The sequence below is a fragment of the Ascaphus truei genome, chromosome 2 (genome assembly GCF_040206685.1).
Source record: "Ascaphus truei isolate aAscTru1 chromosome 2, aAscTru1.hap1, whole genome shotgun sequence".
Lineage (NCBI taxonomy): Eukaryota > Metazoa > Chordata > Amphibia > Anura > Ascaphidae > Ascaphus > Ascaphus truei.
The window spans coordinates 480797758-480825012 of NC_134484.1; the positions used below are offsets into that span (position 1 = coordinate 480797758).

Sequence of the window (27255 nt, forward strand, 5' to 3'; positions counted from 1 at the left end):
ACTCTGCTGCTGGAACCTGGGGTGTACCAGAGTTGGTGATTGCCTCCTCCTGTACAGGATTTTACGGTGTGGAATTACCCCGTTATAGGAACCCCATGCAACAAAATACACTTGTGTAGGTATACCAGTTTTACTGCACAAACTAATAATAACAACACTCCAAAACATACAAGCCTCGCAGGGCCGTACCCATTCACCGTGCTCCCCTTTACACCGTGTCCTCACCCTGGTGAGGTTTACCCCAAGTACTAAAATGCTCCTGAGCACCCAACACTCTGAGGTGCACGGAGTCAATCACCCTCCCACGTGTGTGACAGCGCTGCCCCACAAGCCCGTGTATGGTTCATGCACTTGGTGAGATGAGGTACCTGCTGAGTGTGCCCAAACCTGGACACGTAAGGATGAATATTGGATCCACGGATCCGAAGCAATGGTCTGCGATGCATCCGCCTCTACGTTGGGTGAGTCCCGCGTGGATTGTACCACCTTAGAGTCTCTGTGGTCATAGATGGATGATCTGGTCTCTGATCACCCTGGTCAAGGATGTGCCCGCGTCCTGGCTTTGTCCCTAAGCTCTGGTTCTACAGGGCAGTGTCCCTATCTATGGGCTTGTCCGTGCAGCAACCAGAAGCTACACAGGGCAGTCGGGGGCCTAGTAGAGGATATCTGACCTAGTGCAGGTGCCACAGACATATGCTCATACCACTTACACCATTCCTTGTCCCAGCTTCGACTGGCATGTCTTGCAGCGCACGAAAAGTATTTATCTGCAGAGCAGGAGGATTCACGAGCCCTATTGGCTGATACGCGCTATGTGACTCTGTCCCAGAGGCTCATGAGATATGTAGTCCCTGCTTGGGGCCTCATCCTATTGGTTGCCATTCGCACGCTTGTCTTGCGAATGCGCAGCATTTTGCGCATGTGCAATTGCCTCTAACTAAGACAGTGGTGCCCTGCAAAAGGAGCCGCCAGCGATGTGATCGCCATTGCAACCTTCACGGCACCTCCTCCGTGCCTCAACTCCCACCCACAGCTCTCCCCGCACCCTCCCCGTCCACCATTGACGGTCGCAGCGGCAGGTAAGGGCTTTAAGGGGAATCAACGGGGTCAAGGGGAGCCCAGAGGGAAACCCATGCTATACAACTCTGCACACATCTCTTACACAAAGATACGCCCTTTCCTCTGTTGCTCGACTGCTAAAACTCTGACACAGACCCTCATTCTCTCCCGTCTCGATTACTGTAACCTCCTGCTGTCCGGCCTTCCTGCCTCTCGCTTGTCTCCCCTACAATCTATCCTAAATGCTGCTCCCAGAATCACTCTACTTTTTCATGAATCTGTCTCCGCGTCTCCCCTGCTGAACTCCCTCTCCTGGCTTCCTATCAAATCCTGTATCACACACAATTCTCATACCCACTTTTAAAGCTTTACACTCTTCTGCTCTTCCTTACATCTCAGCCCTAATTTCTTGCTATACACCATCCCAACTCTTGCGTTCTGCTCAAGGATGTCTTCTCTCTACCCCTTTCGTATCTAAAGCCCTCTCCCGCCTTAAACCGTTCTCACTGACTTCCCCACACCTCTGGAAGGCCCTTCCCCGCAGTATCTGACTAGCACCCTCTCTATCCACCTTTAAGACCCACCTGCTTAAGGAAGCAAATGAGTAGCTCCATGGCTGATAATTAACACCTCATACATAAACATTGGCCCCTTGCAAACACACTTACCAGAACGCCCTCCTATGGTCTCTGTACGTTGTTCCTACCAACCAATTAGATTGTAAGCTCTATGGAGCAGGGACACCTTTTCCTAAATGTTACTTCTATGTCTGAAGCATTTCTTCCCATTATGTTTTATACGATTGTCATGTGTATTAGTGCTGTGAAGCGCTATGTACACTAATGTCACTATGTAAATAAAGACATAGATACATAGATACCTACCCTGTGGAAACACTTGGGTGACAAGGTTTTCTTACTGAGAAACATTTTATACGCTCTGCACATGGGAAAGGTTTCTCCCCTGTGTAAATGCTCTGGTGTCTGAGGAGTGTCCTCCTATTACGGAATTGATAACGATGTAATCCCCTTTTATGAATTGTCTGGTGTGTGTTGAGGTGCCTCTCAGTGCTCAAATGTTTCCCAAATTCTGTATAATTAAAAAAGTTGATCCCTTGTGTAAATCTGCTGGTGTAACAAGAGGGCCCACTTTGTATAAAATGGTTTACCATACACTGAATAAGCAAATTATTTCCCCTGTGTGAATCATGTGGTGTGTGAGGTCATTCATCCAAGAAACGTTTTTCCTATACTCCATGTGAATGGCCTCTCCCTGCATGAATTTGTTGGTTTCTGAAGAGATGACCCTTAACACTGAATTGTTTCCCACACTGAACAAGCAAATGGTTTCTCCCATGTAAATACTTGGGTGTGACAGGAGGTCACACTTTGTACTGAATTGTTTCCAACACCCTGAACTAGGGACAATAACAAAAAACTTCCCACCATAAGAGTATTAAGTAATTTATTGTGATAACAATATTCAGCAATATATTAAAACCCAATAGAAAGCAAAAGTCCTCAAAATGTTCGAGGTCATTTATTGTGCCACATTTCTTATACAAATCCATTTAATCTATCTATATATTTCTCAAAGTGCTGTATGCGTGTCTGGTTGTCCTGTGTCTAGGGGCAATCGCATTGGACCTTTGGCCCGCCCGTCACTCCGCCTCAGGCCAATGAGATGGCTCCCTTGGCCCGCCCGCCCCCGCACACCTCTCATTGGCCTGCGGCCAACACACCGACACCACTGCCTCAGGCCAATGAGATGGCTCCCTTGGCCCGCACGCCCGCCCGCCCCCGCACACCTCTCATTGGCCTGCGGCCAACCCACTGACCCCACTGCCACACTCTCCCAGCCCTCACTGAGCTTTGGGAACGCTTCACAGCACCTAACCTTCACTGCTCTGGGACGACGCTTCACAGCTCTCAACCCACAAAACCCTCAACGCCTGATACCACCAAAATAACTGCGGCATCAGGTACAGCCTCTTATCTATATAAATATTATTTTCACCACTGCAACATTCCCCACCCTCACACAACAGCGCACGATCACCTCCACACACCGCACGCTCATACCGCCTCTTAACAACCCTCCCCCTCCCCTCCCCCCCCACCAATACAGACCACAACCGCACGCCACACCTCTCCCGGTACCGCAGCCCCTCTACGAGCCGCACACACTCCTGCCTACCCTGCCAACACCCCATCCCTTCACCTCAACACAACATCGCCACCGGACAACGCACGGATCTCCAACAGTACCACGCAACACAGTCCCCCCTCCGGAGGCCAAAACCCCCGCCCACACTGAGCCCAAAACACCCCCCCCCCAGGAGCCCACAACACCTTCTGCTACTCGCTTTCACAAAACTCCCGTGGAGCGCAACCCCTCCTGTATCCCGGAGACCCTCCCCCACCCACAAAACACTCCCGTACGCCGCACCCCCCCCTCCTGTAGGCCGCACGACCGAAACACCACCCCCACCCCCCGGAGCCCACAACACCCTCTGCTACTCACTTTCACATCGCACGATCTCCAACAGTCCAAACTAAAACTCCCGTGGAGCGCTACCCCTCCTGTATCCCAGAGACCCCCCCTCCAAAACACTCCCGTAGCCCGCACCCCCCCTCCAAAACACTCTTGTAGGCCTTAGCCACCCCCAACACTCCCGTAGCCCGCACCCCACCAAAACACTCCCATAGGCCGCACCCCCCCTCCTGTAGGCCGCACCCCCCACAAACCCTCCCGTGGACCGCACCCCCCACAAACCCTCCCGTGGACCGCACCCCCCACAAACACTCCCGTAGCCCGCACCACCCTTCCCCCCCCACAAAAACCCTCCCGTGGCCCACAACCCCCCCCACAGACACACGTACCTCACAAACACAACAACACCTCCCTTAGGCAGCAACAAGCACCCTTCTGGGCCCACACACCTCACCTTCAGTCAACAACACGTCCTGCCACATGTCTGCTTGCAAAAACAATATAGCCTCACACTGTCACTTACACACACACACACTCCCTCGGCCACGCACACACGCCCTCGGCCACGCACACACACGCCCTCGGCCACGCACACACACGCCCTCGGCCACGCATGCACACACACGCCCTCGGCCATGCACGCACACAGACGCACTCAGCCACGCCACACACCCTCAGCCACGTCACACACGCCATCAGGCACGCCACACGCCCTCAGCCACGCCACACACACACGCCCTCAGCCACGCCACACGCCCTCAACCACGCCACACACGCCCGCAGGCACGCCACATGCCCTCAGCCACGCCAAACACCCTCAGGCACGCCACACACACACGCCCTCAGGCACGCCACACGCCCTCAGCAACGCCCCACACACACACACCACACACACACACACACACACACACACACACACCACACACACACGCCATCTGACACGCCACACACCCTCAGCCACGCAACACACACGCCCTCAGCCACGCGCCACACACACGCCCTCAGCCACGCCACACGCCCTCAGCCACGCCACACACACATGCCCGCAGGCACGCCACACGCCCTCAGCCACGCCCCACACACACGCCCCTCAGCCAGGTGCCACACACACACGCCCTCAGCCATGCCACACGCCCTCAGCCACGCAACACACCCTTAGCCACGCCACACGCCCACAGCCATGCCACACGCACTCAGCCACACACAACCAACCCTCCTGTGCTGATATGCCACACAAAACAACACTTCAACACACCCCTACCTACCCCCCATCCCACAACCACCGCAACGCACAACTCACGCTGCCGCATATTCAACACACCTCCCCTACCCAACGCCTCAACACACCCTCACGGACCCCAAAACACCCCAACACACCCTCGCTGTGGAAAAACACCTCACTAGTATAAACTTAGAATCACCATGTTTCTCCCATGGCCAGTTATATGTTGCGTGCTCTAGAGTTGGATCCCCCCAACAATTGTACATCTTTGCTCCAAGTGGAACTACCAAAAATGTGGTTTACAAACAAGCCTTACAATGAACATCGACTTTGCTACATTTGCCTCACCTCAACCTATTCTACTAGCAACTTCAAGAAACCACAAACACACTCAATACACTGCACTCATATTTTCTTACCAACAATTTCACCACCACACACTTAAAGCTGCCGTGAAATACACTACTCTCAACAATGGACATAACCATCTTTCACCAAGCCTTTCCAACAAGAACATTTTATGAACTAACAACTGTAACAAGTAACATACACTTAGCAAAATTGCCCTCAGAAACATGTGCTTTCTACTGTTGTTGGTTTACAAACACACTTTTGACAAATATTACACAACATTCACATGAAATTACAAGTTTGCAATACACATTATAATATAACATTTACACATACTTATTCACGGTTCACATCCCGGGCAACGCCGGGTCTCTCAGCTAGTTTGTAATAAAATTTAAAAAAGCAAATACATTTTAGTATATTTAAATTTATATTAAATTATATTATAATATATTTAAATTTTAAGAATAAAAAATATTTCAATGAAAATGTTACACTAACTTCACCATTTTATTTTCATTTATTTAATGGTTACAAATACAGTTACATAAAATATATATATTTTCCACAGAAGCAGCCGGCACTCCACTTGCAAGTAGAAAAAATTGGGTGCTTGTCCCATAAAGCAATAATAAACCATACGATACCGTTTGAAGCACGAGATCAGGAGACAGCACTCTGGTAAGTTTGATCACAAGTTTTTGTATTGAAAAAGACACATAAAACGACGTTTCGGTCCCCCAGTCGATTTATGTGTCTTTTTCAATACAAAAACTTGTGATCAAACTTACCAGAGTGCTGTCTCCTGATCTCGTGCTTCAAACGGTATATATATATATATATATATATATATATATATATATATATATATATAGTCAGATAAGGCAGTTGGCACTCCAATAGGTGCTGGTAAGCCACAGGTGCACGTCCCATATAGAGAATGTAGTTATACGTTACCGTTCCAAGGATAGGTAAACAAGAGACAGCACTCAATGTTGAAAATCAAAGTGTATTAGTGAAAGCAAAAATACATCCAGAAATCTGGATGTATTTTTGCTTTCACTAATACACTTTGATTTTCAACATTGAGTGCTGTCTCTTGTGTACCTATCCATGGAACGGTAACGTATAAATATATATATATATATATATATATATATATATATATATATATATATATATATATATACAGTGCTTGACAAATCACCCAAAAATCTACTCGCCAAACCAAAAAATCTACTCGCCACCTAGCCCCGCCCCCAGCCCCTCCCCTAGCTCCGCCCCCAGCCCCTCCCCTAGCTCCGCCCCCAGCCCCGCTTAATTTTTTTTAAAGTAAATTCCTAGTAAAACACATTCTTTTTTGACATAAATTTATTTATTGTATTACATTTATACTTTACTACAATTAGTCCTTGTTACGTGTGTGTGTGACTATTTTCCTGCACCCATTAACCAGTGTCTGGACGCCCCCTCTTCACAATATCTAAAGCAGCAATCCCGACTGGGATCTTACATGATCCGCAGTCCCTCAATGACCGACTGACGCGGGGATGACTGTCTGGGGGATTGGGTGGGGGGGTGTTATCTGACTTGGTGGGGATTACTGACTGGGTGGGGGTGGGATTACTGACTGGGTGACTGTGTGGGGGGTGGGATTACTGACTGGGTGACTGGGTGGGATTACTGACTGGGTGACTGGGTGGGATTACTGACTGGTGACTGGGTGGGATTACTGACTGAGTGACTGGGTGGGGAGTGGGATTACTAACTGGGTGACTGGGTGGGATTACTGACTGGGTGGGGATGGGATTACTGACTGGGTGACTGGGTGAGATTACTGACTGGTGACTGGGTGGGATTACTGACTGGGTGACTGGGTGGGATTACTGACTGGGTGGGGATGGGATTACTGACTGGGTGACTGGGTGGGATTACTGACTGGTGACTGGGTGGGATTACTGACTGGGTGACTGGGTGGTGGTGGGATTACTGACTGGGTGACTGGGTGGTGGTGGGATTACTTACTGGGTGACTTTATTACTGACTGGGTGACTGGGTGGGGGGTGGGATTACTGACTGGGTGACTGGGTGGGGGGTGGGATTACTGACTGGTGACTGGGTGGGGGGGTTGGATTACTGACTGGTGACTGGGTGGGGGTGGGATTGGTGACTGGGTGGTGGTGGGATTACTTACTGGGTGACTTTATTACTGACTGGGTGACTGGGTGACTGGGTGGGGGGTGGGATTACTGACGGTGACTGGGTGGGGGGTGGGATTACTGACTGGTGACTGGGTGGGGGGGTTGGATTACTGACTGGTGACTGGGTGGGGGGGTGGGATTACTGATTGGTGACTGGGTGGGGGGGTGGGATTACTGACGGTGGGGGTGGGATTACTGACTGGGTGACTGGGTGGGGGGTGGGATTACTGACTGGGTGACTGGGTGGGGGGTGGGATTACTGACTGGGTGACTGGGTGGGGGGTGGGATTACTGACTGGGTGACTGGGTGGGGGGTGGGATTACTGATTGGGTGACTGGGTGGGGGGTGGGATTACTGATTGGGTGACTGGGTGGGGGGTGGGATTACTGATTGGGTGACTGGGTGGGGGGTGGGATTACTGATTGGGTGACTGGGTGGGGGGTGGGATTACTGATTGGGTGACTGGGTGGGGGGTGGGATTACTGATTGGGTGACTGGGTGGGGGGTGGGATTACTGATTGGGTGACTGGGTGGGGGGTGGGATTACTGATTGGGTGACTGGGTGGAGGGTGGGATGGGTGATTGGGTGACTGGGTGGAGGGTGGGATTGGTGACTGGGTGGAGGGTGGGATTACTGACTGGGTGGGGGTGGGATTACTGACTGGGTGGGAGATGGGATTACTGACTGGGTGGGAGATGGGTTTACTGACTGGGTGGGGGGTGGGTGACTGGGTGGGATGGGTGACTGGGTGGGATGACTGACTGGGTGGGGGGTGGGATGACTGACTGGGTGGGGGGTGGGTGACTGGGTGGGTTACCTCTGGTGTCCTGCACACACACACACACACACACACACACACACACACACACACACACACACACACACACACAGTCTCAGTCGCTCTCCCCCATACACATACACACACTCTCAATCTCTCTCCCCCATATATATATACACACACACACTCTCTCTCAATCTCTCTCTCACATACACATACACACACACACACTCTCTCAGTACCTCACAGTATCTCAGGAGCGCTGGAGGGGAGAGAGGGGGGGGGAGAAACACTCGGCTACTATCTCCCGGCCCGCGAGGACAGCGGGAGAGTGCCGGAGGTGGGGGGGGTATCTCCCGACCCGCGCGCACAGCGGGAGAGTGCCGGAGGTGGGGGGGGTATCTCCCGACCCGCGCGCACAGCGGGAGAGTGCCGGAGGTGGGGGGGTATCTCCCGACCCGCGCGCACAGCGGGAGAGTGCCGGAGGTGGGGGGGGTATCTCCCGACCCGCGCGCACAGCGTGAGAGTGCCGGAGGTGGGGGGGGTATCTCCCGACCCGCGCGCACAGCGGGAGAGTGCCGGAGGTGGGGGGGGTATCTCCCGACCCGCGCGCACAGCGGGAGAGTGCCGGAGGTGGGGGGGGTATCTCCCGACCCGCGCGCACAGCGGGAGAGTGCCGGAGGTGGGGGGGGTATCTCCCGACCCGCGCGCACAGCGGGAGAGTGCCGGAGGTGGGGGGGTATCTCCCGACCCGCGCGCACAGCGGGAGAGTGCCGGAGGTGGGGGGGTATCTCCCGACCCGTGCGCACAGCGGGAGAGTGCCGGAGGTGGGGGGGTATCTCCCGACCCGCGCGCACAGCGGGAGAGTGCCGGAGGTGGGGGGGGTATCTCCCGACCCGCGCGCACAGCGGGAGAGTGCCGGAGGTGGTGGGGGTATCTCCCGACCCGCGCGCACAGCGGGAGAGTGCCGGAGGTGGGGGGGGTATCTCCCGACCCGCGCGCACAGCGGGAGAGTGCCGGAGGTGGGGGGGGGGGTATCTCCCGACCTGCGCGCACAGCGGGAGAGTGCCAGAGGTGGGGGGGTATCTCCCGACCCGCGCGCACAGCGGGAGAGTGCACGCGGAAGAAATGAGGCAGACACTGATTTGGCTCAACAACTCAGAGAAGATCTGCGCAAAAAAATAACAGATTATCGATATCTTGAAATGCAGAGACTTCGAGAGAAGCTGCCTCAATACAGCATGAAAGAGAAAATAATTAAAGTGATAAACACAAGTGATAAACGCGCACACAGCGGGAGAGTGCTGGAGGTGGGGGGTATCTCCCGACCCGCGCGGACAGCGGGAGAGCGCCGGAGGGGGGGGGGGTGTATCTCCCGACCCGCGCGAACAGCGGGAGCGCCAGGGACCGGGGGCAGGATGTATCAGTGTATATATAAATATTTTAAAGTGCATTAAATTCCCCCCACCTCGAGCATCTGTTCAAAATCCTCCATGACCGGATCAGTGGAGGTCTTGTAAATTACAGGAGCTGACACAATTATACAGAAGGATATATAGAGGAGGAGGAGCAGGAGCAGGAGCAGGAGCAGGAGCAGCAGCAGCAGCAGCAGCAGCAGCAGCAGGAGCAGCAGCAGCAGCAGCAGCAGACACACGCGCACACCCCCTCCCCCCCCATCATTACTTTACCCGTGCAGAGAAGGAAGGGCGGTTTGAAGTCCTGGTAAACTCCATCCCGCGTCACAGCCAATCAGCTATCATCTAAAGGGATTTTTTTTTTTTCGAGCAAGGGATTTTTTTTTTTTTTTCGAGCAGGGCTTTTTTTTTTTTTGCAGAGCAGGGGAAAAGTTACTGGCCACGAGCCAATATCCGATCGCAGCTGGCGAGCTGGCGACCGGGTTTGTCGAGCACTGTATATATATATATATATATATATATATATATATATATACATAGTGTTCAACAAACCTATACATTTGCACGCCCCGGACGGGTGGATTTAACATCGTGGCGAGCTCCTTTGGCCCAAGTAGCACATGTGTGGTAATATATATTATAGCCGCATGAAACAGTTACAGACCAGATTAAAATGTGTGAGAGCCTTAGTTTTGAAAGAACTTAAACTGGTGGTGGATGCGAGAGACTCCGGTGGTTGTACCAGTTTTGGGGTGCACGGTAAGAAAACGTACAATTACCCCATCGACCCCCCTTCTCCTGTACACATTAATAGGGCATGAGGATGCGTGGTTTAATGGGCATGGGGAAGGAGGGGATCAAGAGGCACGGGTGAGAGCCGAAAGAAATACGGGGGAGGAGAGAAAGGGGTTGAGTCATAGTGAAAGGGAAGGGTTAAGAGGCATGGCAGCGGGAAAGTGGTTAATATGGAGGGGTGAGATTACCAGCAAGAGGATTCCTTATAGCTCCAGCATGTGAAAGTCAACTCGCTCCCACTCCACTGTCTCTACCACACCCACACTCAGTTCTCTCTGACACAGTCCCCATCCCCACGCCTCTTTGCCAGACCCACCCCCACTCTGCAGCTGATGATAGGAATGCCATGGTAAGAAGTAATGGTAAGTATTGCGTTACCGTTCATTTTTATACTGTAGTATTACTATGCTACTGGTATATTACCCAACCCTACTTTGAACAATCACATATTTTATCTCATGTATGAATCCTCATGTGTGTAAGGCGGCTGATTCTATGTGAAAAGTTTTCCCCACACTATGTACATGGAAATGGTTTCTCCCGTGTATGAATCCTGTGGTGGGTGAGGAGGTGGCTCATTTGAGAAAAGCTTTTCCGACACTCTGCACATGTTAATCATTTCTCTCCTGTATGAATTCTCTGGTGTTTGAGGAGGTTGCTCTTAACATGTGAAGGGTTTCTCCCCTGTATGAATCCACTCATGGTTGAGGAGTTGTCTTCCGAGAAAAGCTTTTACTACCCTCTGTACATGTGAATGGTTTCCCTCCTGTATGAGTCATATGGTGTCTGAGGAGATTTTTCCGAGTACTGAATTGTTTCCCACACTCTGTACATGTGAATGATTTCTTCCCTGTATGAATCTGCTCATGGTTGAAGAGCTCTGTCTTCCGAGAAAAGCTTTTACTACACTCTGTACATGTGAATGGTTTCTCTCCAGTATGAGTCATCTGGTGTCTGAGGAGGTCTCTCTTAGTACTGAATTGTTTCCCACACTCTGTACATGTGAATGATTTCTTCCCTGTATGAATCTGCTCATGGTTGAAGAGCTCTGTCTTCCGAGAAAATCTTTTACTACACTCTGTACATGTGAATGGTTTCTCTCCAGTATGAATCATCTGGTGTCCGAGAAGGTGGCTCATTCTACTGAATTGTTTCCCACACTCTGCACATGTGAATGGTTTCTCTCCTGTATGAGTCATACAGTGTCTTAGGAGGTCTCTCTTAGTACAGAATTGTTTACCACACTCTGCACATGTGAAGGGTTTCTCCCGTGTATGAATTCGCTCATGTCTGAGGAGATCCGTCTTCAGAGAAAAGCTTTTACTACACTCTGTACATGTGAATGGTTTCTCTCCTGTATGAGTCATATGGTGTTTGAGGAGGTCTCTCTTAGTACTGAATTGTTGCCCACACTCTGCACATGTGAAGGGTTTCTCCTGTGTATGAATCCGCTCATGTCTGAGGAGATCCGTCTTCCGAGAAAAGCTTTTACTACACTCTGTACATGTGAATGGTTTCTCTCCAGTATGAGTCATCTGGTGTCTGAGGAGGTCTCTCTTAGTACTGAATTGTTTCCCACACTCTGTACATGTGAATGATTTCTTCCCTGTATGAATCTGCTCATGGTTGAAGAGCTCTTTCTTCCGAGAAAAGCTTTTACTACACTCTGTACATGTGAATGGTTTCTCTCCAGTATGAATTATCTGGTGTCCGAGAAGGTGGCTCATAGTCCTGAATTGTTTCCCACACTCTGCACATGTGAATGGTTTCTCTCCTGTATGAGTCATACGGTGTCTTAGGAGGTCTCTCTTAGTACAGAATTGTTTCCCACACTCTGCACATGTGAAGGATTTCTCCCGTGTATGAATCCGCTCATGTCTGAGGAGATCCGTCTTCCGAGAAAAGCTTTTACTACACACTGTACATGTGAATGGTTTCTCTCCAGTATGAGTCATCTCGTGTCTGAGGAGGTCTCTCTTAGTACTGAATTGTTTCCCACACTCTGTACATGTGAATGATTTCTTCCCTGTATGAATCTGCTCATGGTTGAAGAGCTCTTTCTTCCGAGAAAAGCTTTTACTACACTCTGTACATGTGAATGGTTTCTCTCCAGTATGAATTATCTGGTGTCCGAGAAGGTGGCTCATAGTCCTGAATTGTTTCCCACACTCTGCACATGTGAATGGTTTCTCTCCTGTATGAGTCATACGGTGTCTTAGGAGGTCTCTCTTAGTACAGAATTGTTTTCCACACTCTGCACATGTGAAGGGTTTCTCCCGTGTATGAATCTGCTCATGTTTGAGGAGATCCGCCTTCCGAGAAAAGCTTTTACTACACTCTGTACATGTGAATGGTTTCTCCCCTGTATGAGTCATCTGGTGATTGAGGAGGGTCCTCTTATTACTTAACTGTTTCCCACAAACTGTACAAGTAAAAGGAGTCACTGCTGTCTGAATCATCTGGTGTGGAAGAAGTTTCCCCTTCAGTGAGAAACCGCTCCCACCATCAGTACATGTAAAGGTTTGCTCTCTAGTGGGGACACAAAGGTGTGTGAGCAGGTCCCTGTCCAGTGAGCAGCTTTTGCCACACTGACAACAGAGAAAAGGCTGAGCACCGCGGCTTCTTCTTAAATCTCTCGCATACCTTTTGCTGGATCCATATTTAGAGTCCGTCTCTGCTGTGTGCTGTACAAGGTCTGTAATTTCACCATCATGTGGCACTGGTTCCTTGTACATGTCCAAAATGTGGCAGGAATCATTGTTTTTTGGCACTTCTGGGCTGTGAGGAGTCAGACAGCTTCTGGATGTATCAGAGCTCAAGTTCTGTTCCTCATTCAGGCCGTTCTCTAACAGAAGTAAACAAAAAACACAGAACAAATGTTTTCAATCTGTGAATCAAATTACTGAACGCAAATTACAAATCCAAACACTGAATAATTTATTTCACCAATACTTAATTAACTAAATATTCTCTTCACCCAGGGATTTAAAATTGTGGCCCATGGACATACAGTGGCCACTAATGACTTTGGTGGTGGTCCTGAAGGCCTGAAATTTATTTGTAGCAGCTCTCACAGAGAAATCATTGATACATATAGAACTTGTATTTATTACTGTATTCATTATTCCTGCAGTGTGCAAACTGGGGGGTTCGCAAGATTGTTTAGGGGGGGGGGGGGCGCGCAGGCGCCTGGCGGCGATTTTGCCTGGAGCAAAGAGAAAAGCTGTCGGTAGCTGCAATTTCTCTTTCGGCCATTAGGTGGCGCTGTGCTGCATAGCTCTTGCAGGTCCTCCTTGTTGCATGCAGCGTGAGAGGATGAGGGGGTGCCATGGGGAGGGGGGGTGTCATGGGGAGGGGGGGGTGTCATGGGGAGGCGGGGTGAGGGGATGAGTGTGTGTAATGGGGAGGGGGTGAGTGCCATGGGGAGAGGGGGTGAGAGTATGTCATGGGAAAGTGGCGTGAAAGAGAGACATGGGGTGAGAGACATATTGGGGGAGGGGAGAGAGAAAGACACTGGTGGGAAGGGAGACACACACTGGCTGGAAGGAGAGAGAGAGAGACACTGGCTGGAGGGAGAGAGAGTGGGGGGAGGGAGGTATTGACACTGAGGGGGGGGGATAGAGACACGGGGAGGAGGGAGAGTGAGAAACATGGAGGGAGGGAGAGACACTGGGGTAGTGAGAGAGAGACACTGGGGGTAGTGAGAAAGAGAGAGACAAACACTGGGGAGAGGGAAACAGAGTGGGGGGAGGGATAGAGAGACACTGGAGAGGTAGTGAGAAATACTGGGAGAGGGAGAGACTGGGGAGAGGAGTGTGAGACTGTGGAAGAAGGGAGAGAGGTCCTGATGTGGCGGGGAGAGAGATTAAAAATACAGCATAAATGGGGACGTTATTAAACAAATATCATAATATTTATTTTTATGTGATGTAATTTGTGATAAATACTTTTTTTGATGTGTCCCGGTTTTTACTCTTGAAAATCTGGTCACCCTAGCTGGCGGCCAATATCATGGTGTGCGCGGCGGCTGCGGAGGTACGAAGCCTGAAGAGAAATGGCTCCAAAGAGACCAGGGGAGGAGCACGCCCCAGTGCAGTGACAAACCCGCTGCAGGTCTGGCCGGCACCGTGGAGTGATTGATGCTGCAGCTGCACGCCTTGCTAGGTCTGCTGCTGCTGGGGGAGAGGGGAGGGGAGTTCTGGCGGGGGAGGATGTGGTTCACCTTTCAGACCAGTGAGCTGCACACCCATTGGTAGCAGGGCCTTCCAGCTCAGGCAGAGATGGCAGTATTGATGGGCTTGGGAGGAGGATGAGTTTTGGGGGGCTGAGGGTTTTTATTTGGGTCAGGGGGGGTCACTTGGGATTATTGATCAGCAGGGGAGATCCATCAGTACCCCCCTTGAGTTTGGTTATGGGGATCCCTGATCAACATTTAAAACGGGAATAAATAAATAATACATAAAACTGGTAAATAGGAGTGGATGACACTGGGGAAAGCAAATGAGAGAAGGAAAAAAGGGGGGGGGAAAGGGGGGAGTAGAGGGAAGGGAGGTAGTAAAGAGGTGGATGAATCCCCCCTCAAATGGATTGCCTTTGTGCACCAGAAAAAAACAATACCAGATGCCAGCAAACAATAAAATAAACAGTGATCCAATACTAGTATACTGCCTGCGCGCACGCCTGCAGCCCAAGCGACTTGTGAACTTGGCTGCAGGAGACTGTAGACGTGTGGCGGGGGCGTGGTGGACGCGTCACAAAGCTGGTTCGCACTTATTGGCTGAACCAACTCACGTGCGCTGACGTCATGTGATTCTTTTTTTCAAGTTTATGTTTTATTCAGTTTTCAGACATACAGCAGCATAGTATAACATGGGTCAACTTCTTTACTGTATTTACTGCCACTTCATTTCACACATAAACACACTTACACAAAGACTCAGGGGGGGAGGAGGGGGGACACACCAGGGGAGAGAGGGGATGAGGGGGGGGATGGGGAAGGAAGGGTCCTCCGCTTCCACCGCTACCGGTTCTAAAACACAATCTAAGTGTAGACTGTTTGATAATAAATGGGTTAATACAATGATGTATCCTGGCTCGTATGTGTTGCCTACTCACAGGATTCAGACAAAAAACGGGCAGTGTGACACAATGGTCTTGGCGGAGTGGATCTGTAGATTCTTGATATGGTGTGGACCCCCAATCTCAGCAGGACAGCATATTACATGTGGGAGAAAGAGTATCCATAGTGCAGACCAATCATGTAGAAAATGAACTTTATAAAACTTAAAAATGCACACTTACAATAAAAACAATGTAATCAAGCATTGATCACATAAATGTGATGGAAGAGAGCAGACTGTGGATATTTGGGCTCACCCACCACCTCCGGTGCGCATGCGATGCGTGGGATACTGCTACGCTGGACGTTTCCTCCTCACAGCCCCCTCCGGGGTGCTCTGGCGTCAGACGCTCCGGTCCCTGCGCTGTACGATGGTTTTGGTGTGTATCTTCAGCTCCCTCAGATGCGTGCCGTCAAGTCCCATCCGGTGGACTCCGATGCGTCACTTCCGGTCCAGTCGCGATACGTCACTTCCAGTGGAGGGCTCCCAATTTTCGTCCCAGAGACAAAGATTGGGAGCCCTCCACCGGAAGTGACGTATCGCGACTGGACCGGAAGTGACGCATCGGAGTCCACCGGATGGGACTTGACGGCGCGCATCTGAGGGAGCTGAAGATACACACCAAAACCATCGTACAGCGCAGGGACCGGAGCGTCTGACGCCAGAGCATCCCGGAGGGGGCTGTGAGGAGGAAACGTCCAGCGTAGCAGTATCCCACGCATCGCATGCGCACTGGAGGTGGTGGGTGAGCCCAAATATCCACAGTCTGCTCTCTTTCATCACATTTATGTGATCAATGCTTGATTACACTGTTTTTATTGTAAGTGTGCATTTTTAAGTTTTATAAAGTTCATTTTCTACATGATTGGTCTGCACTATGGATACTCTTTCTCCCACATGTAATATGTTGTCCTGCTGAGATTGGGGGTCCACACCATATCAAGAATCTACAGATCCACTCCGCCAAGACCACTGTGTCACACTGCCCGTTTTTTGTCTGAATCCTGTGAGTAGGCAACACATACGAGCCAAGATACACCATTGTATTAACCCATTTATTATCAAACAGTCTACACTTAGATTATGTTTTATTTTCATTTTCCTTCCATGCTCCCCCTGGATCACACACGAATCTGCACGAATTGAGGGACCAGTGGAACCAGTCCCGAACCAGCTGGGTTTATGTATACATTTATTCACATTATTTTATCACGTGTGCACCCATTTATAAATTAACTTTTTGTATCACTAGATTTAAGATTTATTCACTTCACAATAGTAGTGAACACCAGTAGAGTTAGCGCCTTTCTTTCACTTCAACACAGCACCGCTACCGGTTCTGCCATGAGCCGCCGTTTTTCCAGACCTCCCGAACTCCTCGTGCGACCTAGCTAACCACTTGATCTGAGGCTGCAATTGTCCCTATTGTATTGTATTGTATTGTATGTCTTTATTTATATAGCGCCATTAATGTACATAGCGCTTCACAGCAGTAATACATGTGGTAATCCAATAAATAACAGATAATATAAATAACAGATCATGGGAATAAGTGCTTTAGACATTAAGGAAGAGGAGTCCCTGCTCCGAGGAGCTTACAGTCTAATTGGTAGGTAGGGAGAACGTACAGAGACAGTAGGAGGGAGTTCTGGTAAGTGCATCTGCAGGGGGCCAAGCTTTATGTGCCATGTGTTCAGAATAGCCATAGTCCTATTCATATGCTTCTTTAAGCAAGTGTGTCTTAAGGTGGGTCTTAAAGGTGGATAGAGAGGGTGCTAGTCGGGTACTGAGGGGAAGGGCATTCCAGAGGTGAGGGTCAGTCAATGAAAAAGGTTTAAGGCGGGAGAGGGCTTTAGATACAAAGGGGGTAGAAAGAAGACATCCTTGAGAAGAACGCAAGAGTCTGGATGGTGCATAACGAGAAATTAGGGCTGAGATGTAAGGAGGGGCAGAAGAGTGTAAAGCTTTAAAAGTGAGGAGAAGAATGGAATGTGAGATGCGGGATTTGATCGGAAGCCAGGAGAGGGATTTCATGAGGGGAGATGCTGAGACAGATCTAGGAAAGAGTAGAGTGATTCTGGCAGCAGCGTTAAGGATAGATTGTAGGGGAGACAGGTGAGAGGCAGGAAGGCCGGACAGCAGGAGGTTACAGTAATCAAGACGGGAGAGAATGAGGGCCTGAGTCAGAGTTTTAGCAGTCGAGCAACAGAGGAAAGGGCGTATCTTTGTTATATTGCGGAGGAAAAAGCGACAGGTTTTAGAAATGTTTTGAATGTGAGGGGCAAATGTGAGAGAGGAGTCGAGTGTGACCCCAAGGCAGCGTGCTTGGGCTACTGGGTGAATGATCGTAGTTCCAACAGTAATGTGGAAGGAGGTAGTAGGGCCAGGTTTGGGAGGAAGTATGAGGAGCTCTGTTTTAGCCATGTTGAGTTTAAGGCGGCGGAGGGCCATCCAGGATGATATAGCAGAGAGACATTCAGAAACTTTGGTTTGTACAGTAGGTGTAAGGTCGGGTGTTGAGAAATATATTTGTGTGTCGTCAGCATAGAGGTGATAATTAAACCCAAAAGATGTTATTAGGTCACCTAGAGAGAGTGTATACAGAGAAAAGAGAAGAGGTCCCAGGACAGAGCCCTGGGGTACCCCCACAGAGAGATCAATAGAGGAGGAGGTATTAGCAGAAGAGACACTGAAAGTACGATGGGAGAGGTAGGATGAGATCCAGGATAGAGCTTTGTTCCGAATGCCAAGAGTATGGAGAATGTGAAGGAGAAGAGGGTGGTCCACGGTGTCAAATGCTGCAGAGAGGTCGAGTAATATGAGCAGAGTGTAATGACCTCTGTCTTTGGCAGCATGGAGGTCGTCAGTTATTTTAGTGAGGGCTGTTTCCGTGGAGTGAGCAGTACGGAAGCCAGATTGTAGAGGGTCTAGGAGAGAATAGGTGTTGAGAAAATGGAGCAAGCGAGCGAATACAAGACGTTCAAGGAGTTTAGAGGCAAAAGGCAGGAGGGAGACAGGCCGATAGTTAGAAAGACAGGTAGGGTCAAGCTTGCTGTTTTTGAGTAATGGTATGACTGTTGCATGTTTGAAGGAGGATGGAAAGGTTCCAGAGCAGAGGGAGGAGTTAAAAATGTGCGTGAGCGTAGGGATTATAGTAGGAGCAAGAGGTTTTAGGAGATGGGAGGGAATGGGGTCAAGAGGGCAAGTGGTAGAGGGAGAAGAGGCGATCAACAGTCATGTCCGTCCTTGTGGTGCGATTACTGCCATTCGTTGAAGGAGAACTCACCTTGCGCTATCACAGCCAAATGGTGGCATTGCTCACCCCCGTGATGTCGGTTTGCACCAGCCACGGAAACCAGACTTTTTGAAAATTTGAGCCAATGTCATTGACCAAACTTGTCAATTTCTCCATCTGGCAGACGAACCAAATTCTGTTCCGAATCTTATCTATCGATGGAGTCGTGTTTTGTTTCCACAATGCCGCTGTCTCGCACCTCATTGCTGTCGCAAAATGGGCGACTAGTTTATTTCCTGCTCTCGACAGGCCCTCCAGTGGTTTATTTAATAGAAATAACCAGGGATCCAGAGGAATTTCGAGGCCCAAAATCCTCTTTAGCCAATCCTGTATTTGTTCCCATATCGGGCGCAATCGAGGGCAAGACCACAGCATGTGCAACAAGTCCCCAGGCTCTCCACATTGTCTAGGGCACAAGGGGGAGTAACCTGGTACAAATTTAGATAGCCTAACTGGGGTGAGGTACCACCTCATTAGAACTTTATATGAGTTCTCCTTCAGTGTCGTGCAGATCGAGGTTCTTGCTGCCGCTTCAAAGATTTCTAACCAGTCCTCGTCCTCTAATGTATCTCCCAGATCCCTCTCCCACTGTGTCATGTAGTCAAGTCTGTCTGCTGCCCTCTCCAGGATCGATCACTTCCTTATACAATCTAGAGATAAGTCCCAATTCCCACGTGCACAGAGCGTTTCAAAATTAGTCACTTTAGGACGGTTGGTGTGTTTGGTATAAAATGCCCGGATCTGGAGGTATCTAAAGAATTCTGTGTTTGGAATGCCTTTATCCGACTGAATCTGTGTGAATGTCTGAATAGTGATTCTGCCCTCCAGATCCTTCAACCTCCCGTACCTACTCTGTCTCCAGAGTAAAAACTGTCCCTTGTCCATCCCTGGAGCAGGTATGGTCAGGGCGCATTTAAATGTGGTGGCTTCCCAGACTGCAAATGAGTTGATCATTGAGGACAGCGGTCTCGAGATCTGCTTTAATCTAATTTTTGGATACCAAATCAGATTCTGAATTTCTAGTGGAGCACAGATATCCCCTCTCCAGCTCCACCCACCTACGTAGTTTCGGGTCTGTGTGCCAGTAAGTAATTTGGGCCAATTGTGCCACTCTATAGTATGAGAACAAGCAAGGTACCGCCAGTCTGCTTGCAGTTTTGGGCCTCACTAATGTTTTTGCTGGTATCCTAGCTTTTTTGTTTTTCCATATAAACTTAAAGATCTGTGCCTGCAAGTCCCTGAAGTCTGCCCTCTCTAAAGGTATGGGGAGTGTCTGAAAAAGATATAGTAGTCTGGGGAGAAGGTTCATCTTTACGCTATAAATTCTTCCAATCCAGGAGATACCATACATCGCCCACTCCTTCAGCTCCTTTCTCAGAGATTGCAAGAGTTTAGGGTAGTTTGCCTTATATAACAACTTAACCTCCTTTGTGAGATTAACTCCTAGGTATTTAATCGTTTTGGGTTGCCAATTCAAATTGAAGTTAATCTCTATTAGTTTTTCTGTGTCCTTTGGGAGATTTAGGTTTAACGCTTCCGATTTTGCTTGGTTGATTTTAAACCCTGAGATCATATTAAACTTTTCCAGGAGGTCGAAGAGGTTGGGTAGAGAGACCAGGGGCCTAGACAGTGTCAGTATAACATCATCCGCATATAATGCGGTCTTGTACTCCTGAGAGTGAATTTGAATTCCTGTGATATCTTTATTACTCCGAATGTGAGCTGCAAGTGGTTCCATGCATAGGGCGAACAACAAGGGCGAGAGTGGGCAGCCCTGTCTCGTTCCACTTTTAATTTTCAGTGCGCCTGACGGGAACCCCTGATGGATTACCCGCGCTGTCGGGTTAGTGTATAGCGCTTTGATTGCCCAAGATACCGTGTCCCCAATTCCAAACGCTGCAAGCGTGGCATCCAGGTACGGCCAGTCAATTCTATCAAAGGCTTTTTCAGCATCGAGGCTTAATATGATGCCCGGGATTTTATTGGCATTAATATAGTCAATGGTATCTACTATTCTTCTGGTGTTATCGGCCGCTTGCCTCCCTGTGATAAAACCAACTTGATCCGGGTGAATCAGCCTAGGAAGAATTGTACTCAATCTATTGGCCATTAATTTGGAATAAATGTTGATATCTGAGTTAATTAATGAGATCGGCCTGTAGCTTGGACAATTGGTGGGATCTTTGCCCTGTTTATGAATTACCGAGATGGACGCCTGCAGCATCATGTCTGAAAAGGACCCCCCTGCTAGGATATGGTTAAACATCCGTAATAAATGCGGGGACAGAATCCCTATATATTTTTTATAATATAGATTCGAAAAAACGTCGGGGCCCGGAGCTTTTGCAGGTTTAAGGTTTGTAACTACATCCAGCAGTTCCTCCGCTGTGAACTCCTTTCCTAAAAACTCTCGCTCCAACCTTGTTATTTTCGGCAAACCCGAGTCCGCTAAGAATTTTTCTAAAGCTTTACCCGTTTTATCGTTATGCCTCACCTTCTGCCCGTCGTACAATCTTTCATAATATGCTCTAAACTCCTCAACTATGTGTTTGGGATTAGAAGTTAAGTCTCCCGTTCTAGTTTTAATCGAGTGGATGGTGTAGTTTTGTGGTTTGTTGCGAATTTTCCTAGCTAGCATGGTATCTGGCTTGTTCGATTTTTCGAAAAATTTCCTCCACGTCCAACTCAGTGACTTCTCAGCCTGGGAAGTAAGGAGTAGGTTAAGTTCTATTCTTACATCCTTCAACTCCTGTAATGTCTCCTCTACCCGTTCGGTTATGCAGTATGAGAGTTCTTAGAGCTTCTCTCGCAGCCGAGTCATTTTGGCCTTCCTTGCTTTTTTCCTGCCTGACGCTATATTAATCAGGACCCCTCTCATTGTGGCCTTGTGAGCCTCCCATAAGGTGACCTGGGACTCCACACTGCCTATGTTTGTCTTAAAGAATTGCGAAATCTCTTCTTTTATACTTTGTGCTACTTCTGGGATCTTAATTAAAGATTCATTTAGTTTCCAATTTGCTCCTGGACTGGCCAATTTAATTTGAGAGCACCTCAGCTCAATCGGTGCATGATCTGACCATGAAATATCATGGATTCCTGAGTAGGAGATCTGTGGAACCAGTCTATTTGATATGAAGAAGTAATCTATTCTACTGTAACTGTCATGCGGGTGCGAGTAGAATGTGAAGAATCTGTCTCTAGGGTGCTGCTCCCTCCAAATGTCAACTAACTGTTTGTCCCCGATACCCTGTCGAAGTGCCATCACCCCTGCAGTTCTGTCCATGGTCCTCTGTTGTGCTCTAATGTCGGGTCTAATCTTTTATTAAAGTCTCCTGCAATCACTAGACTCCCTTCCGCCACCCTATCCAGTAGTGCAAAAAACGCACGAAAGAACTGTAGGTCATTTTCACAGGGGGTGTAAACTGAAGCCAGAGTCAAGCGACTGTTATGTACTGTCCCCGTCAAAATAAGGTATCTTCCTTCCGTGTCCCTTTTAACCTTATCCACCTTAAATGGGAAACTATTGTGAAACAGTATCGCCACTCCTTTTTTTTCCCCAAGAGCGGATGCTAGATAGAACTGGCGGAAGTTGGCATCCAGAAACCGAGGGTTATTCCTAGCACTAAAGTGGGTCTCCTGTAAAAATAAAACGTCTGTTTTTATCCTTTTATATTCTTTGAATGCGATTCTCCTTTTCTGGGGACTATTCAAGCCTTTAACATTATGTGATACCCAAGTTACAGCCATAGTGTTATGTGGGCGAAGGTGCTTACCCAAATCTGATGTCTTGTCAGGAGTACGTCAAGGGACTGTAGCCGGCTTTCCGCAAACCTATTCTTGCCATAACGGTCCCGGGCGTAGTAGAGGCGGGGGTTCGGGGAGACGGGTAGGGGGACACTCACAGGAACAAACAAGGGATACAAGACAACATACAACATACCGAACAAATTCAACAATCTCTGCTGAGAACAATAACTGATCCTGTCGGACCCATGCTCTTGTGCCCAGGGGCAGCAAACCTCCTCCCCGCACCCTGCCACTAGGGCCTGAAGGCGTCGACTCTTTTGGAGTCTCTTCTCCCCTGGGACTTCCCCCACTGGCCCTATGTAACTACCCTTGTGGGGCCAAGGAACATACCTACTGCCAGGGAGGCGTGACCGCCGCCTAACCTCCGGTGCTAGCTTCTATTGTCCTAACCGCAATGTAAAACTTGCACTTTATAACATTCATCTTTTTGTATAACACCCACTTATCTCTTTGTAATAACTATCTAACTTCATTCAACACCCCCATCCCATTCCCTTGCTTCAAAGGCTGCTGATACTGCCCTGTGTAAGTGTGCAGAGAAATGTTTGTCCTAATCCTGCTGCATCGTTAAGTTTCCCTCCACCTTGGCTGTTGCAGCCTCCCTCTGTATCACTATACTGTGAGTCACTGCTCTCACTGTCCTTCCGGTCGCGTCATCATCCGGCGCCCGGTCGCCTGTGTGACGTCACTTCCCTCCGGCAGAGTTGTGGGTAGGCTGGCTCCCCTCCGCCCTCTTCCCTCCTCGTTGCTCCGCCTCTCCTCCCTCCTTCACCTCTCCCGGAGCGCAGCTGCCACAATTTCGCGCCATTTTCGGCGCCGCCATCTTGGACCCTCTTCCTTTTCGCGCGTCGTCACCAGCTCCTGCATCCTCTCTCACCCGGGCGCCATCTTCCTTCATCGTGAACAGCCTCGTGGCAGGGGCTATAAGCGCAGGGAAACTGGAGTCCAGAGCTTGCACAGGAACTGGTTGATGTAGATCAACTGTTAACAATCTTAACTGTAGAAACATCTTAGTCTTTTATAACTTTAGAGCCTCTGCACAGGCATTATAACTTCCCCCTGCAGGGCTCTCCATTAACCTTTGTAACAGTGCAGAAAGTCTTTAATGGGATAAAGGAGGTGTCATGTGTAACAGTTTGCAGTCTTCATGTTTTGTTTTTATCTTTTTTCTTGTCAGCTGCGCTGGTCGCTTTCCTCCAGTTAATTTCCAGGGCTGGACGCTTCTCCGCCTGGTAAGCCAGAGTTTCTTTTACTCCCAATTTCCTCAGGAACTCAGCTCCTTCATCCATGTGTCTCAGTGTGTGAGCCCTTCCCTCCCTAACTACCAGGAGACCAAACGGGAAGACCCAGTGATATTTAATTCCTTTGTCCCTCAGTATTTTAGTCAGAGGCTGGAGGGATCTTCTTTTATTCAGGGTGGTGGGAAATGTCTTGAAACACTGACATGTGGATGCCGTCAAACTGAACAGTGGGGGAAGCCCGCGTGATTCTACAGAGTTCCTCTTTAATTTTGAAATAATGCATCCGCAGGACCACATCCCTCGGGGGATTGTTTGGCAGAGGCTTGCACCGCAAGGCACGATGGCAGCGATCTAGTTGGAGATCCGCTGGTGTTTTATCTGGAAGCAGGGATTCCATCCATCTGCCCACGAAATCCTCCACATCCAGGACTTCTTCAGGTATGCCCCTTATACGCAGGTTGTTTCTCCTGTCTCTGTTCTCCCCATCTTCTTGTTTATCCTCCAGTTCAGTCAAGCATTTTTTAATATGTATGATTTCCTGCTCTGTGTGTTTGTGGCATTCCACTGATGTATCCATGCGTTGCTCCAACTCGTGTGTACGTTCCCCAATATTTTGGAGGTCTTTTCTCAACCCCTCCACCTCAGTACGGAAGAATTCTTTAATATCTATTAGAAATTGTTTCATGTCCTTCCTTAGCACAGGCTGTAGTTCAGTATCTTCTGCCTGCTCCCCTCTATCCTGTGTAGAGTCTGTATCCGAACTCCCACCTGGCGACATCGCAGCCTCATCTCTGCTCTTTGCCGGATCAGAGTTCCAAAAGTAAGAGCGCAATTCAATTGATTTCCTCTTCGATTTTTGAGAAACTGCACGCGTTGTTGGCATCTCCGCCACTTCTACTGTCTGAGCGTGTGTTTTTGCAGTGAAATCGTGGGTATTACAGTGCGTTTATTGTACAAATTGTACAGGGGTGTAGTGGAGCTGTCAGACTATGCTGCCATCCCTGAGCCCGACGTGCATGCTCCTCCCGACGTCATGTGATTTTGATTACATCAGGCAGGGGGAGCCCGAGAAATTTCATAGATGAAAAGGGGGGCTCGGCCTAAAAAGTTTGCTCACCCCTACATTATTCAAGGCGTTCCTCCATAGAGATAGCGGAGCTGCAGAGACATATTAATATAGTGGGGGAGCGGACCGATGCCTTGGAGCGGCATATGGATGCTTGTATTTAAATCCAGCCGCTAAGGTTCAACACCAGGGCTTCCCATCCACTCAGTTCAAGATCAAGAGCGGTACAAGACAGGGGTGTCCACTCTCGCCCCTCTTGTTCGCTCTCTGTATGGAACCGTTGGCAACCCACATTCGCATGAGCCCACACATCACAGGAGTAACATTGAACAACCAAATCACATAAGGTGGCGCGCTATGCCGACGATGTCTTCATGACCATTGCTAACCCATTGACATCGCTCCCAAACCTGTTTGACTTGTTGGGGAAATTTAAAAGGATTTCGGGATTTAAAATTAAACCAGGCCAAATCAGAAGCTCTAAATATTAACCTCCCAAAAGATGTGAAAAAACTGATCACACTCAATTTTAACTTCAATTGGCAACAGAAAGCAATGACATATTTAGGGGTATACATCACCTAAGACTATAAATCGATATATAAGGCAAATTACCCCAAATTGTTCAAAACATTGAGGCAAGATATGAGAAAATGGGCCAAATACAATATATACTGGATTGGTAAGATTCACAGTGTTAAAATGAACCTCCTCCCACGAGTCTTGTATCTATTTCAGACTCTTCCAGTGCCACGGAGATTGAAGGACATACTCTCCCTTCAATCCGCAATCTCCAAATTCATTTGAGAGGCAAAAAGCCGAGCGTAAGGAAACAAATTTTGATAAAGCAAAAAATAGAAGGTGGGCTGGCGGTACCTTGCTTGCTATCCCATTATAAAGCAGCAAAATTATGCCAAATCTCCTAATGGCAAACAGACCCAGATTTCAAAAGGTTGGTAGCCTTGGAAAAGGAGTGTGGCTCCCCATTGGAGTTAAACAACCTGATCTGGATCCCAAATTCAGCTAAAAAAGCTAGAACCGAGCTGCTTGCCTCAATGACCAACTCGTTATCAATCTGGGAATCTACCAAATTTGTATGTAGACTGACTACGAAGGGAACCATAATGACCCCACTATGAACAAACAAGGACTTCGCTACAGGCCTGGATAGGACAGTCTTTTTAAATCTGGAAAACTCATGGAGCTAATAGACTTAGAGATCTGGAGGGTAATAATAGGATTAAATCATTTGAACAAATTAAATCTGACAAAAATATCCCCCAAGCTGAATTTTATAGATACCTCCAGATCAGAGCCTTCTATAATAAAATTACACCCTGTCCTTCATTGGTCACATTCAAAAAGCTCTGTCTAGTTGAGACTGATACGAAGGGACTTACATCGCAGCTGTAAAAAGAAGTGATCGGTTCCACCCCAAGGTTACACAAAATCTGAAATATATATGTTGATGTGGGAAGCAGACTTGGGGGAATCACTAGAGGCAGAAGAATGGTCGGAGATTGTTGCGGCTACTTTCAAAAGCTCAATATACACCACCTTAAGGGAGAATGAATCTAAAGTTTTAATGAGGTGGTACCACACTCCACTTAAATGATCAAAATGTGTCCCGAGATACTCCCCACTTTGCCCTAAGCAATGTGGGGAGACCGCGGATCTGTTACACATGTTGTGGTCCTGCCCTCGGGTCATCCCTTTATGGGAACTGATTAGAGATTGGCAACAGAGGATACTTAACCTCACAATTCCAATGGATCCATGGTTATTCCTACTGAACAGAAAGGTGCCGGGTCTAGCCAAAACAGATCTGAAAATGATTGCACATTTGGCATTGGCCACGAGGTGTGAGATCGCAGCATTATGGAAAAAAAATGAAATTCCAGTAATTCCCAAAATTCGGAACCACATTTGGCACGAATTTGGCACAATAGAGAAGCTGACAAGCCTCCTAAATGATACTGGCAAAAACTATATAAAAGTTTGGACGCCTTGGTTGGCCCAAACAGATATCCCAGGCATGGGCGTCCGCAGAAATGTTTTCAGGGGGGGGCATAATTTTAACTAGAGAGAGTGAGTGGGTGTGGGGGGTGTGTGGGTGACAGGGTGGGTGACTGACACTTGGGTAGGTGACTGACTGACTCGTGTGTGTCTGACACTTGGGTGACTGACTGACACTTGGGTGGGTGACTGACTGTGGGTTGGTGTCTGTATTCATTCACAGACAGACAGACACAAACACACACACACACCCTCCCTCTCAGACTCTCCCTCTCAGACTCTCCCTCTCAGACTCTCCCTCTCAGACTCTCCCTCTCAGACTCTCCCTCTCAGACTCTCCCCCCTCAGACTCCCCCCCCTCAGACTCCCCCCCCTCAGACTCTCCCTCTCACTC

General features: G+C 48.9%; 1 protein-coding gene across 2 annotated transcripts in view; it reads right to left on the reverse strand.

Moving 5' to 3' along the window:
- Positions 1–9029: 9029 nt before the first annotated feature.
- LOC142488389 (uncharacterized) overlaps positions 9030–27255 on the reverse strand; it is a 56073-nt gene continuing 37847 nt past the window's right edge. For both annotated transcript variants that reach the window (XM_075588869.1, XM_075588868.1), the window contains one exon: positions 9030–13161. In XM_075588869.1, coding sequence (XP_075444984.1) covers positions 11015–13161 — 2147 coding nt within the window. In that variant the 3' untranslated portion in view covers positions 9030–11014. The remainder of the gene's footprint in view (positions 13162–27255) is intronic.